We start from the raw sequence: 13,043 nt of genomic DNA on the forward strand, positions 1-13,043 counted from the left end.
GATGCGAATAGTGACAGCCCACAAAGAGCATAAAGCTTCTTTCCTACGCTACCAAAGCTCGCCAGTGGTACGTCACGATTAAGGTTGTAAGCTTTTTCGTCGCTCTTGTTCATGTTGTTCCATGTGCAGTCTTTCAGGAATAATAAATATTTGGAGCAGTGAAGTATTTTAAATTGGGCTGATTCCATTATCACGTTCTCATTTTAAAGCAATTTTCGGATTCTGAAAACTGTGAATTTTACCAATCTTCTAAACAGAGCTGGTAAAAACAATTCTGCATGAAGTAGGTACCCATCAATTATAAGAATATAACTTGAAACAAGATACTACAAAGCCGATGTTAAATGTTATATATGTCCATGAAAATAAAAACTACCCAATATACGAGTCCTTTTAACTTAAATTCGGGTTATTTTGGGTAGAAAAAACTTTTTGAAAAGTAATTTTTTGCCGGCGTTGAAAGCAAACTACCTTAAGCTGTTTCCTCAAATTTGGCTTATTGAACGTAAGTTGGAGATGGGTGGGTGAACTGAACTTAATTTTAGGTTGTTTTTCATTTTCGTGTTTATAATGCCACCATCATATGTATATGTTTGCAAAACAGCCATCATAAAAGCTCTCTCTTCTCTCACTCGATGATCAATGGTGGCTCTAAATGGGAGAGAGGAGGAGGTATTCAAGCGTCATTCAAGCGTTGATGACGTCATACTGCTAATGTTGCACTGGAGGAAGAGATTATTTTCCAATAACTACAATAAACGTTCCCTTACCGTTCAGTATATTATACTTTTAATGAAAATATCAATGCAAAATAGGATAAAATGTTGTTTTATACATAATGAGGTTTGTATTTTGATTATCACATACATATTGAGCATCAAGTTATATGTCAAAATCATTCTAAACTCTAAGATCTCACTAAAAGTAGGATTAGTTGTTGTTCGATATTGGTTACTGAATATGTGCAAGCGCCTCCCGGCAGCTGCCCGTAACCACCTGCAGCAACTTCTCCTTCGATGCACCGGCTATGACCAATTTTTGCGCCATGTGCATCCTATCGGGGATGACAATCGCTAGCACCAACGGTGTGTATTCCTGTGCATTGGGCTGATCCAGCTCGCAATCCGGTCGTTTCAAAAGATACTCCAGAACCGTCTGACTATCGTACCGGACAGCATGGTGCAGCACAGTTTCACCATAAAGATCCCGAGCGGCGATATTCGCTTTGCACTGTTCCAACAGAAATTTTACCATCGCTGCACTGTCCATCAGACAGAGTTCATGCAGCAGTGTTCGGCCGAAAGAATCCGTTAGGTCAGGATCGACATGCAAGGTTTTGACGGCATACTCGAGACATTCGGTGTTTGTGGTCAGAAAGTGGGTAACTGGTGGAGCGTTGTGTAGAAGGGAATATCTGAACGTCGAAAGGACATTTGTTTCGGCTTTGTTTTTGAAAAGATATTCGACGATTGGTAGATTTTCGGTGATTAGAGCAGTGATGAGAGGAGTGCGACCGATAGCGTCCGCTTCGTTAATGGTGTTGGGGGCAAGCTTACGCAAACGAGATACTATTTTAGGATTGCCAAAGGAGGAAGCCTGGTGCAGAGGGGTTATTCCGTGTTTGTTCTTAGCTGCAGGATTTACCTTATGAGCAACAAGTAGATTGAGAATTTTATAGAATCGGGACTTGACGTCCACTTTCTTCATTAGGCTCAGAGATTGCACGGCAATATGGAATGCATTGTACTTTTCATTGAGATCAATAGCATGAGCGCATTGTGGATCGTGTTTCAGAAGAAGCTCCAAAGCCTCAAAGTTGTTAAAGTTGATGGCTCCCAGGAATTGCTGCGATAGGTCCAGATTATCACTTACATGGCGACCGAGAAGATACTTTAGAAGACTGTTGTTTTTGTTCTCAATTGCTCGGTTAACCAAGATGATACGCAAGTCTGGTAGCAAATGAGGATTGTGTCGGAGCAGGTATTTCACGATGCTATTGTAATTTGAAAAAGAAGCACGATTAATTGCACTTTTTACGTTGGTGGTATACTGCGAAAGCAACTTGACTGCTGAATAGTTTCCGTTCTGAGCACATATTTCAATTGCTGTGAGTTTATTTTCATCCAGTTCGTCGATCCTATTTCGCCACTCGTCATTCCGTAGGAAATGTTCCAGTATGGAAATTCGGTTTAAGTAAGCTGCATGATGGAGAAGCCCAGTAATGTTGCTATAGATTTTGGGACTGATTTCCATCAGTTTGATTGCTTCCAGGTTGTCACGTGCAACTGCGTACAAGACCAAACTGCGGACATCCTTCACCTTACGAAGAATATGTTTCAGAATGTTATTAAAGTTGTATATAACAGCAATTTCAGCGTCCTTTTCGTTTGGCTTTACTATTTCAACTAGCAGTTGAGCCATTTCAACTTGTCCGTATATTAGAGCGTGTAGCAGCGGAGAACAAGCGATGATAGTTTGTGTATCCAGCTTCTTCAATAGCATTTTGAAAACTGCAGTATTTCCTGTTTCAATGCCATCAAGCAACATTTGCTTTGACAGAGGTAGATTTAGTTCATCCAAGTGATTCAAAACTGCCGGATTTTGTTTGAATGCCGCTTCGTAAGTCAATGAAGCATTACACTTTTGGGTCACTTTGCGATACAAGGAAAAGTTGTCTGCTGCCAGCGTGATGCTCAGAAGTATCTGTGCCTTTTCCGGAGCACTCAATTGATTTGGCTTTTTACGAGGAATCAGAGGATGGTTGATTGTATTTATCAGTCTTTGAGCTGATTGAGAAGGTTTAGTGCCGTCAATGTGATCCACAAATATTTGAACATTGTGTTTTATTGCATGAATGAGGGCGTTGTTGCAATGCATCGTCAGGTCTGATTTGGTTTCTCGTGTACACCCAAGAATATCAGGTCCATCGATTTCAACACGCTTGAATTCGAATTTTTCCATATCTTTTAACTGTTCGTATAACTTACTTTGCATTTCAAACCAATGGAGCTTGTCCACGATTTTACTGCATTTATTTCGGCTCAAAACCTCCGGTTTAGTCCTATCTGTTTTCTCATATAGCTTGATGGATAGGCTAGCGTAATAAATAGCGTTGCAAATGAGATGCCTGCAACTCTCGCTGATAACGCTATACATCAACATATCGTGTGCCAAGCCATCACGCAAGTTCTTCCCACAAATCACTGGAGCTCGATGGTTCAGTAGATGCAGATTTGGTTTCATTATTCCTACTCCAAGCAAAATCTCGCTAATTTCCAAAAGCACATGCTCAATAGCAAACTGAACTGTCCAGTTTTCCTTTATCTTATAATTATAAGGTCCAGAGCCCGTCGGTTGTGAACCTTTTAGTAGCAACTTTTTTAAGGTCGCAATCTTTCGCTCGAATGCATTTTGCAACTCATTTTCCTGCTTCTTCCGGACGGCTCTAAGTTTGGGACTGTCAGGAAGGGCAAGAATTTTGAACCGTTCTTTAACATTGAATATATTGCGACTCAGATCCTTGAGCTGCTTCTGAGAGATTTGTGTGAACACTTTTTCGTCTGCACCACATTCATGAAGAGTTTCCTTTAGATAACGATCCAAGGCTCGATTTGCTTGCTTCAGCCGAACCATATCCAGTCCAGACGAGGATTCACTGTCCAACTGATTGAAAAGCTCCAATGCGGTGTTTATAATTTTCTGATGATCTTTCTTATCGGCGCAAGACTGCAGCAGATTATTCAGCAAACTGCGTACCGTTCCGCTAATTTCACGGGACTCTTGAGAACAAAAGCTTATAGAATATTTTGGACATGGATGCAACAGTGGAAATTTGAGAACTGATCTTATACTATCAACATTATGGTTGTTCCTTACCACACGTAGATACGTTGCAAAGCTTTGACCCAGCTGTTGATAGTTGTGACCTTGCTTGGACATATTTTGAAAATAAAGCTTCAATCGATCCTCTAAATAAATCAACGCTTGGTGATTCACCAAATCATCTATCAGTAAGATCTTCAAATCATTAACAAGCATCATCACGACTTTTTCACTGTAGAACATCTCTGTAAATGCAACTGGACTCTGAAAGCTTTCAATAAATTCCAGATGGGCAAACATTGCCAATGAGCGCATTTGTTTGATTGTTTTCATTTTGTACAGTGAGCCTAGAAAGCGTTTACTGATGGTGATCAGCAATGTGGAAAGCATGCACTCGAAAAGGCTCAACATGGATTTTAAATTGTCCTGCAGTTTCCTGTACGAGGCGAAATCATTTTCTTTTTCTAGTAAATACTTAATCACCGGATAACCGTGGGAGTGAAATTCCCGGGTACTTCTGTAACTTAAAGCCGTTCCACTAGATACTATGTATTCGAATGCCGTTTGCATTCGCTTAGACAAATTCGGTGACAGCTTGGTGCTCTTGATGGATTCTCCCACGACTTGAATGCACCGATCTATAACCAGTTGGTTTACTTCTTTATCGTCATGCTGTTTCAAATCTATCTCACACCCTTTCTTCAAGTAAGTTACTATTTTACCAACAGAGTTTACCTCCTTCAAAAGAACAAATGTTTTCCTTAACTCCTTCCGAACTTTTCTATCTCTGCTGGATAAAGTTCTGTCGCTACATCGTAGCTGTTTTGCAACCAGACGCAAAAATCTCAGCACCATCTGCTTGTTTATAACCAATGTATATAACGCCGTATCTTCCAATCTATCATAGACCGATACAAAAGCACACAAGCAATACTGAACCTCCATCATCGCGTCGTCGTACTGGTGCTTTCCAAGGTACATTAGCTTCACAAGCTCTCGCAATGCCATCAGTACTTCATCGCCCGTCTCGTTTAGATTCTCTTCATCCGAGTTCTCCAGCACAAAGTCAATGTACTCCAACAACTCTTTCTCGTTCACCTTAATTTCACAAAAGGTCGCATTTTTACTATAATAATTGACCAATTCCTGTTCCACTTCGTACTGAACCTGCTCCGTTAGCCTTACTCCTTTCATCCGAAGCACTTCGTAGGCTTCCTCCGTAAATCGTACTGCCTCTTTAATAGATAGCTTCTGCTGTTCCACGTACACACAAACTAACTCCATATTCTCCCTTCGTATCAGCTGATAGAAAACATCTCGCACTGGTACGTCCCGGAATTCGCATTCCAACATCAGCAGCATCAAATCGCCTCTTCCAACGCGTCGGGCAAACTCGGCTGCTGTTTGATTCCGGTCATCCAACAGACTACAATCGATTCCAGCTTCAATCAAATCCCTCACCATCTGATGGGAGTTTCTGTTCGCCTTCACTGACCTGTGCAGTGCACTTTGCAGTTTCACATCCTGATAGTTGACGTCGACTTCTGGTTGCAATCCGAGGTAGTACTTTACGGCAGACAAGTCACCAGCCTGAGCTGCTTCCAGGTAATTATGATTTTGGGACATCTGTGGATTGTATTTGTTAAAAGGTACTTCCCAAAATGGCTCATGTAAATGTGATGAACTTACCGTCAATTACACTGATTGAACGATGAAAATGTGGGTTGTCTACAAAACACAATGCAGCTCAGAACAATGACTAAAATTAACCGGATACACAAGATATTATAGTTTACCGCTATATGCTTTAAATACAATTTATACTTACCTATAATAATATTATTTTTGTTGTGACTTGGCGGAGTTCGTCACGATCCTCAATATCACTAATGGCTGCAGTTTCCACGGGTTTTCGAATAGAGCTTTTGGATGAAACAAGAAAACACTTCTTTCCGCGCTGCAGAAGACTGATTTATTTCTGACTCTGACTTCTGAAGGTTTCCATGTCCATACTCAAGTAGCGGTTAATCATAGATATGGGAATGTACAGACATACATAGTTGCAATATAGTTACATATTAATTCATCAGTTTAATTACTTTCTACTATTTGTTATTGCTCTACACTTCCTTCCGCACACTCTCTATTTGCTACAGTACTGACAAAGGGTCAATCCAGCAGGAATATGTTTGACTAATATCTTTTTCGTTTATGCGCGGTGTAGCTAAACCGCCGGTTGCACCTTTGATTACAAACAAAAATGATGTTGAGTTGTCAATGACTCGCGCGTATTGCCTAAAGCCCTACAGTAAAAGTATGGACGTCTGTCAAAAGTTGATCCAATGGAACAGCTTTTTTTTTGGTTCCAAACGTAAACAAACCCTCTAGGTTTCATATGGTTTGTTTACGTTTGGAACCAGTTATACGAGGCGAGGATTGTTTGTATTTGACAGCCACACCCCCCTTGCTTTTTTCAGTTTTGTGGTGACAGTTGTCCATTCTTTAACTAAGGGCTTTATTATTGCCGCTTACGCTATACACTCAAAAAAATGTGCACGTCAGATTCATATGTTTTAACCGGTTCAATTTATCAATCACATTGATTGTATGTGTTTCCCACATTGATTCAATGTGTTTTACACACTTATTTCTCGTGTTTCTAATTGTGGAATGATGGAAGATCCCACATTATAAATTCAAGTGCATTGTATCCTACATTCAATTAAAATATTCATTAATCTGCGCTACAGTGAAAAACTTACAAATTAGAAGTGTTTTGCATTTCCATAGGATGCTTGCGTAGCAAAAGTAAACAACAATATTTTTGGTTCAAGAGAGCAAGATAAAACCCTTGGTTTGGATCTGAATCCAAATGACTACAAGGGGCAATAACTATTGGTAAATGTTAAATGTTGAACCCGTGGCCGGACGCTTGCAGACAATTAACCACTTTATTCGAACACCTAAAATGACGTTTACTACCACTCGAACTTTGAAATAAAATATTATTTTGAGATTTTTTCTCGAGTTTTTTCTTCTAGAACCTCGAGAAACATTTGCCAACATTTGTGCGTTTCATAAAAATATAGAAATTATTTGGTCCAGTTTTGTGAAATCGCTGGTAGAAAGTCACGCCAAAACTGCTTAACAAAGTGGTCAATAGATCCAGGAGTGTTGTAAGGTATGGTTTTTTTTTATTAGAAAAGGCATTTTCATTGATTTATTTTCAGTTTGTTTCCAGCGTTCGTGGAGTAGTCAATTGATGTACACAGAATACGGTTTCGGAGGATATTCTGAGAGCTATGATTTTCGTGGCATATTCCAGGAAATGCTTAAAAGGAATTGTTGTTTGATTTTGTTTACACTCATCTTTATCCATCAGGATTTATTCGCCGTTTTTTGTATGACTTAAGATCAATTCTATCAGAATCGATTATATATCGGATGGAAAGTTCATACACACTTAGAAAATAATACCGAACTTGGTTTGATTTCAACCGAGTTTTTAGCTGCTGAACGCTCGGTAGTCTGTTCGGTTCAAGGAGGAATAACCGAGCTGTCGTTAGTTCTTTTTTTTTTGCCCACAATGTGTCAAATTTACCGAAAATCTCGGTTGACGAGAAATAAACTTAAGCAGAAATAACCGAACATTGGTTTACTAAAGAACTACCGAACGCTGTCAAACAAACCGACCCACCTGTTGTAATTACGGAATTCGTTTTTTTTGGGCAGCGCTCGGTTTTCACTTCAAATACTACTTTAAATTTTGATTAAGGATACGTTGCTTCGAAGTTTCATAACAATAAAACCAGTTATGTAATGCGACAGAGACTAATATTTATTATTTTTATTAACTCTTCCAAATATATACTTGAATCAAATACTTACAAAAGATTTCAATCAAACGTGCAGAAACTTTTTCCATTTTCACTGAATTGTTGCACACGTCCAACGAGCACACGCGAGAAAAAAAATAGACTCAGAGCTGAGAACCGAGTTTTCGGTTAAAATTTCCGTCACGAAGTTAAGCGCAAGTGGAACGTTTGACGTTTAAGCGTTTGACGTTTAACACGTTTTAGCGAATATTCGGTTCAGTTTACCGAATTTCTCGGTTTTCATGTACCGAATTCGTAAATGTCGATACTTTACCGTACTTTTCGGTTCAGCCTTCATTTCTATCTGTCAAATTTATACTATTTTACCGAAATTCGGGTCTGATTCGATAAATACGCCTGAAAAAATGTTTTAAACCATTTATTCGGTTTCTCGTTGGTAACCGAAGAGGTTCGGTAGAAAATTAAACCGAGTTCGGTATTATTTTCTAAGTGTGTAGATTTATTTATTTCTAACATTCTTCCTCGCATTCTTCCCCTAACATCATTCAAACCTGATCTACTATATATTTTATAATAATAAAATAAACATTTAAAAAAAAACTTCGTTTCAAAATACATTCCATTTAGTACTCAAATTAGTTATGATTTACTCTGCAATTTCAAGAATAGATCATTTTACGGTAGTGAGAGAGGTAGTGAGTGAGACTGTTAATATCAATAAGCGAGACACATAACATCTAAATGTGTCACAAAATTAAGTGAGAACCACACGGCGAATGAGAACGACCCAAATTTGAGTTTAGTTCTCTCATAATCGCCAGAAGTGCAGGAACTCAGCGATGAGTAAATTTGCCTCATGTTTTCCCAGGTTTTTCCAGGATTTTCCAAGGAAAAATTCCCGAATTTGAGAAAAGTAAAGATTGGATTCACTCAGTCTATTGGTCGAGACTGAATAAAAATTTCGTCAATTTCCTCATTTTCCGGCAGATTTTTTAGGTTTTTCACAGGAAACCATGAAACAAGTTTTACTCATCGCTGAGTTCCTGCACTTTTGGCGATTATGAGTGAACTAAACTCAAATTTGGGTCGTTCTCATTCGCCGTGCACATAATAGTGACGTGAACATTTTTTTAAGTGTACCTACACAAAAAAAAAGTTGTTGAATATTACACTCAAAGATAAATTAAATCAAAAAAGCTTAAAAAGTATGCAGATTCCCGCTTCACCTTATTGAGTCCGAGCCATGATTACTTCGGCAGTAGTCATGCATGATTAAATTCGAAATAATCTTTCCAGTATTAAATATTATTCTTTTTCAATACTGATATATAAACAAAAACAGATTAAAATTCAATCAAAAATTATTAAAATAGAATCAAAAATTATTAAAATTTATTCAAAAAAGATTATCTTCAATCTAATCAACCATGATTAAGCTGGGATTAATATCAAATGCTTAGTTTTTAGAAAGAGAGTATAAATTCTTAATCTTTCGAAATGATTAAACTGAGTTTAATGTCAAATTGATTAAATTTCAGGCAAAGTGGGAATAGTTTAATTTATCAGTGTACATCCAAACAGCTGCACAGAGATCATTCCGTCGGTTGTGTAATATTACCATAGAGGTAACTCTAAGACCACTGGGTCCCGAAGAAAATCATTATTATTTTTGGCTCACTCAGTACCAGAACACCGGTCCCAAGCAGTCCCAAGCTATTTCACTCACCCCTGCATGTTCTGCATGAATCCACACACCCCTGATGTTATCTGTCAAACTTTCATAGCGAATCAAAACAAACATAGTGTAGTAATAGAATTTCAACTAGAATAGGGTACGTTAATCGTTTGCTTGGAGCCAATAGGCTACTAAAGTGGTGAGCCAATTTAAAATCGTTAGTTTCGTATTGATTGTTGATATTACCTCGAATATTACCAACAATCAATACGAAACTATCGATTTGAAATTGGCTCACTACTTGACTAGCCTATTGGTCCCAGGCAAATCGATTAACGTATCCCATTCTCGTCAAAATTCTAGTACTGCACAATGTTTGTTTTAATTCGCTATGAAAGTTTGACAGATAAAATGAGGGGTTAGTGGAATTTCCTATGTTTCGAGGGGTGAATCGATTAGCTTGGGACCGAAGATAGTACCAGAGCTGAGCCGACAAGTAGAGCTCGTTTTTTCGGGACCTACTAGCACAAACGAAGTGACAGACGGAGCTGCTCGAAAACTTTGGTGACTAACCTGCTATTTCAATTTTTCAGTGTACCACATGGCAACACCACTACTACTGGATTGTACCACATGGCAACACTACTACTGGATTGTACTAGCATTTTCACCAAATGTATTAGAATGTTTTGGTTCTATCTCTTTCACTCTACTCAAAACTGAAATGCATAAAAAAATGACAAAATGATACACTCTTTGCACACTGTCAAAGAATCATTGAACACAAAATCAACTTTGTTCAAATCAAAACAAAAAAAAACTAACCCATCTGGTGGATGACGGCACAAGCTTCCAAGAAAATTCTATTACAGTGAACCACATTATTTTAATGGATTTCTTCGCCAGTAAGTCGTCTGTCACTTCGTTTGTGCTACTAGTCTTAGAGTTACCTCTATGATATTACGTTGTACGATGTACATCGATTTTGCGAACAAAATTACATAGCCGTTCGCTAATTGGGGCACGACTGCACCCCAATTATCGAATGGCATTCGCTAATTGGGGGGTGTCGACAAGTGTCAAAGTTGACCGCGGGGCGATTGACTCGTTTGTTTTGGTTTTCAGTCTTTCGTCTGCTTAACTGATGCTGTGAGCAGCTACTTAGTTTTTGTCTTGCGTGAGTGTAAATTGAGTGAATCGATTGAATATTTTGTTGAGTTATTTCCGGCGCTGGTAATTATTTGTGCATTCATACGTTGTTTGTAATGTTGTAGCAATTATCCTCCTGAAATTTGTTCAGCTTTCACAATGGAAGGAGTATCAGCTTCCAGTTCCGGAGTGGATAATAAGCAAGTCGTGAAACGGAAGCACACTACGCTTACCTTGGCTCAGAAGGTGAGAATAATCGAGGAATTTGAAGCAGGAAACGGTTCCCACGAAATATTAGGCAAAAGGTTTGGTGTCGGAGCATCCTCGGTCGGTCGATTTTTGAAAAATAAGGAGTCAATTCGGATGAAACTATAAAAATTCAGAGAACATGGCGTGGAAAATCGAAAAACGATGAAGGAGCAGAATTTTCCCTTACTGGAGGAAGCGCTTTACCTATGGGTTTTGCAACAACGTGAGGCTAATATTATTGTCACATTGGATGTGATCAAGGCCAAAGCAGAACAACTGTTCCAATGCTTTCAAGATCTTGGTGTTTATCTGGATCTTACTTTTTTGATTTCGGATGGCTGGGTGCGCCGTTTTAAACAGCGTTTCGGATTACGTGTTTTGGTGGTGGCAGGAGAGAAAGCTTCCGCGGATAAAGAAGCGTACCTTAAATTCAAGGAAGTGCTCATGAAGAAAGTATTGGAAATGAATGTGACAAAAGCCCAAATTTTTAATGCAGATGAATCAGCACTTTTCACCAAGCTGATGGCATCACGCACTATCGCATTATAGGACGAGACAGTCGCTCCGGGACGAAAGCTCAACAAAACCCGATTCACATTCATGCCGTGCTCGAACATGGATGGTTCTCTCAAAATGAAACTGATGTTCATTGGGGTAGCCGAGAACCCCCGTGGATTTCCTCGCGGCTTTCAGCAATCATTACCGGTATCCTACTACAATTCCAAAAAAGCTTGGATGACACGTCAGTTGTTCCGTACTTGGTTTTATGACGAGTTCATTGCCGCTGTCCGGAAGTTCTCTGCTGAGCACGATTTGGAACCGTCAGCGCTTTTGGTTCTGGATAACTGTACTGCTCACTACGATGGATGCGATGATTTGAAGAGTGATGATGGATTAATTCAAGTGATGTACCTTCCACCAAATGTGACAGCAGAATGCCAGCCGATGGATCAGTCGGTGATCAACGCAATCAAAACCAGGTACAAACGGAAGCTGATGCTTAAGCTTGTTTTGGAAAACGAAGATTTGCCCTTGGAACAACGGCTGAAAAATGTGTCCTTACGGCAGAGTATTGATTGGATTGCTGAAGCTTGCGACGAAATCAGTCAGGTTACCATTGAAAATTCCTGGAAAAAGTTGTTCGATGAGTTTCCAGGTTGTGAATGGAGCATGTCTGAACAGGCGGAGGATCTTTTTGCTAATTTCAAGTCCCTTGTAGCATCAATTGATGGCATAGCCGGAACAAACACAACCGACGAGCAAATCCAGCTTTGGCTTGAGGATCGAGTAGTAGATTCCAATGGTACAACAGTTTCAATAACCAGCGAAGTGTTCAGAGACGAAGAAATAGTCAGCGCAGTTTTGAATAAAGCAGACGATTTAACCATAGAGGTAACTCTAAGACTAGAAGGTCCCGAAATAACGTGCTCAACTTTTTGGCTCAGCTCTGGTACTTTCTTCGGTCCCAAGCTAATCGATGCACCCCTCGAAACATAGGAAAAACCAATAACCCCTCATTTTATCTGTCAAACTTTCATAGCGAATCAAAACAAACGTTGCGTAGTACTAGAATTTTGACTAGAATGGGGTACGTTAATCGATTTGCTTGGGACCAATAGGCTAGTCAAGTAGTGAGCCAATTTAAAATCGTTAGTTTCGAATTGATTGTTGATTTAACTTTCACGGAGGAAGAATGGTTGGATACCACCCCGAAGGCTTTGAACGGAAGTGCCCTTGCTACTGAAAACGAAGAACCCGAAGACATCGATTTTCCAACCGCGATGAAGTCGCTTGATAACGTGATCCAATTCGTACATAACAATCCCGCTCAGACTTTGAAACTGAAAACCCTGCGAACTGAATTGCTGGAAGCAGAGTGGAAGAGACGCAATCTGTAACTGTTTTGTTTTAATTAGCTTGTTTTATGAATTAAATTGATTTTTTACAAAAAATATTTTGTTTTTCGTTATTTTTTATCAATCATTGAAAGACCCCCCAAAAAATATGACATCAAAACGTCAGCATGATTTTGAAATCAGATTTTGACGGATGACTACTTTTTAATTGGGTCGCGCCCCAATTAGCGAACCCCCAATTAAAAAGCGCCCCAACCAGAAAACCCCCAATTAGCGAACTTCCACTGTACATCTATTGATGTAATATTGTATCTGCTTTTTGCTATTACATCATTATTTCATACATTAGCTTGAATTACGTTGATCGATATTACATTTTTTTTGCTGTATAAGAGGAAGAGGTGAGCGCTATCGAAAGTAACATTAACATCGATCCGAGAAAAATAAAGTTTTGTT

General features: G+C 39.1%; 1 protein-coding gene and 1 pseudogene across 1 annotated transcript; one reads left to right on the forward strand and one right to left on the reverse strand.

Moving 5' to 3' along the window:
• Nucleotides 1–938: 938 nt before the first annotated feature.
• LOC135704526 (uncharacterized) lies at nucleotides 939–5,667 on the reverse strand. The gene is made up of 3 exons (XM_065226008.1): nucleotides 5,651–5,667; nucleotides 5,512–5,581; nucleotides 939–5,448 (listed from the first exon to the last, which is right to left on the reverse strand). The coding sequence occupies exon 3, from the start codon at nucleotides 5,446–5,448 to the stop codon at nucleotides 952–954; it is 4,497 nt and encodes a 1,498-aa protein (XP_065082080.1). The 5' UTR covers nucleotides 5,512–5,581; nucleotides 5,651–5,667; the 3' UTR covers nucleotides 939–951.
• A 4,934-nt stretch (nucleotides 5,668–10,601) lies between these two features.
• On the forward strand, nucleotides 10,602–12,629 carry LOC135704509 (jerky protein homolog-like; annotated as a pseudogene).
• Nucleotides 12,630–13,043: the final 414 nt, after the last annotated feature.

The sequence above is a fragment of the Ochlerotatus camptorhynchus genome, unplaced genomic scaffold (genome assembly GCF_037179485.1).
Source record: "Ochlerotatus camptorhynchus isolate MF236.1 unplaced genomic scaffold, CSIRO-AGI_Acam_v1.1 ptg000243l, whole genome shotgun sequence".
In the NCBI taxonomy this organism is placed as follows: domain Eukaryota; kingdom Metazoa; phylum Arthropoda; class Insecta; order Diptera; family Culicidae; genus Ochlerotatus; species Ochlerotatus camptorhynchus.

Excerpts from the sequence above, each read along its gene's own strand:
- LOC135704526 (XM_065226008.1), bottom strand. The coding sequence starts at position 5,448 with ATGTCCCAAAATCATAATTACCTGGAAGCAGCTCAGGCTGGTGACTTG.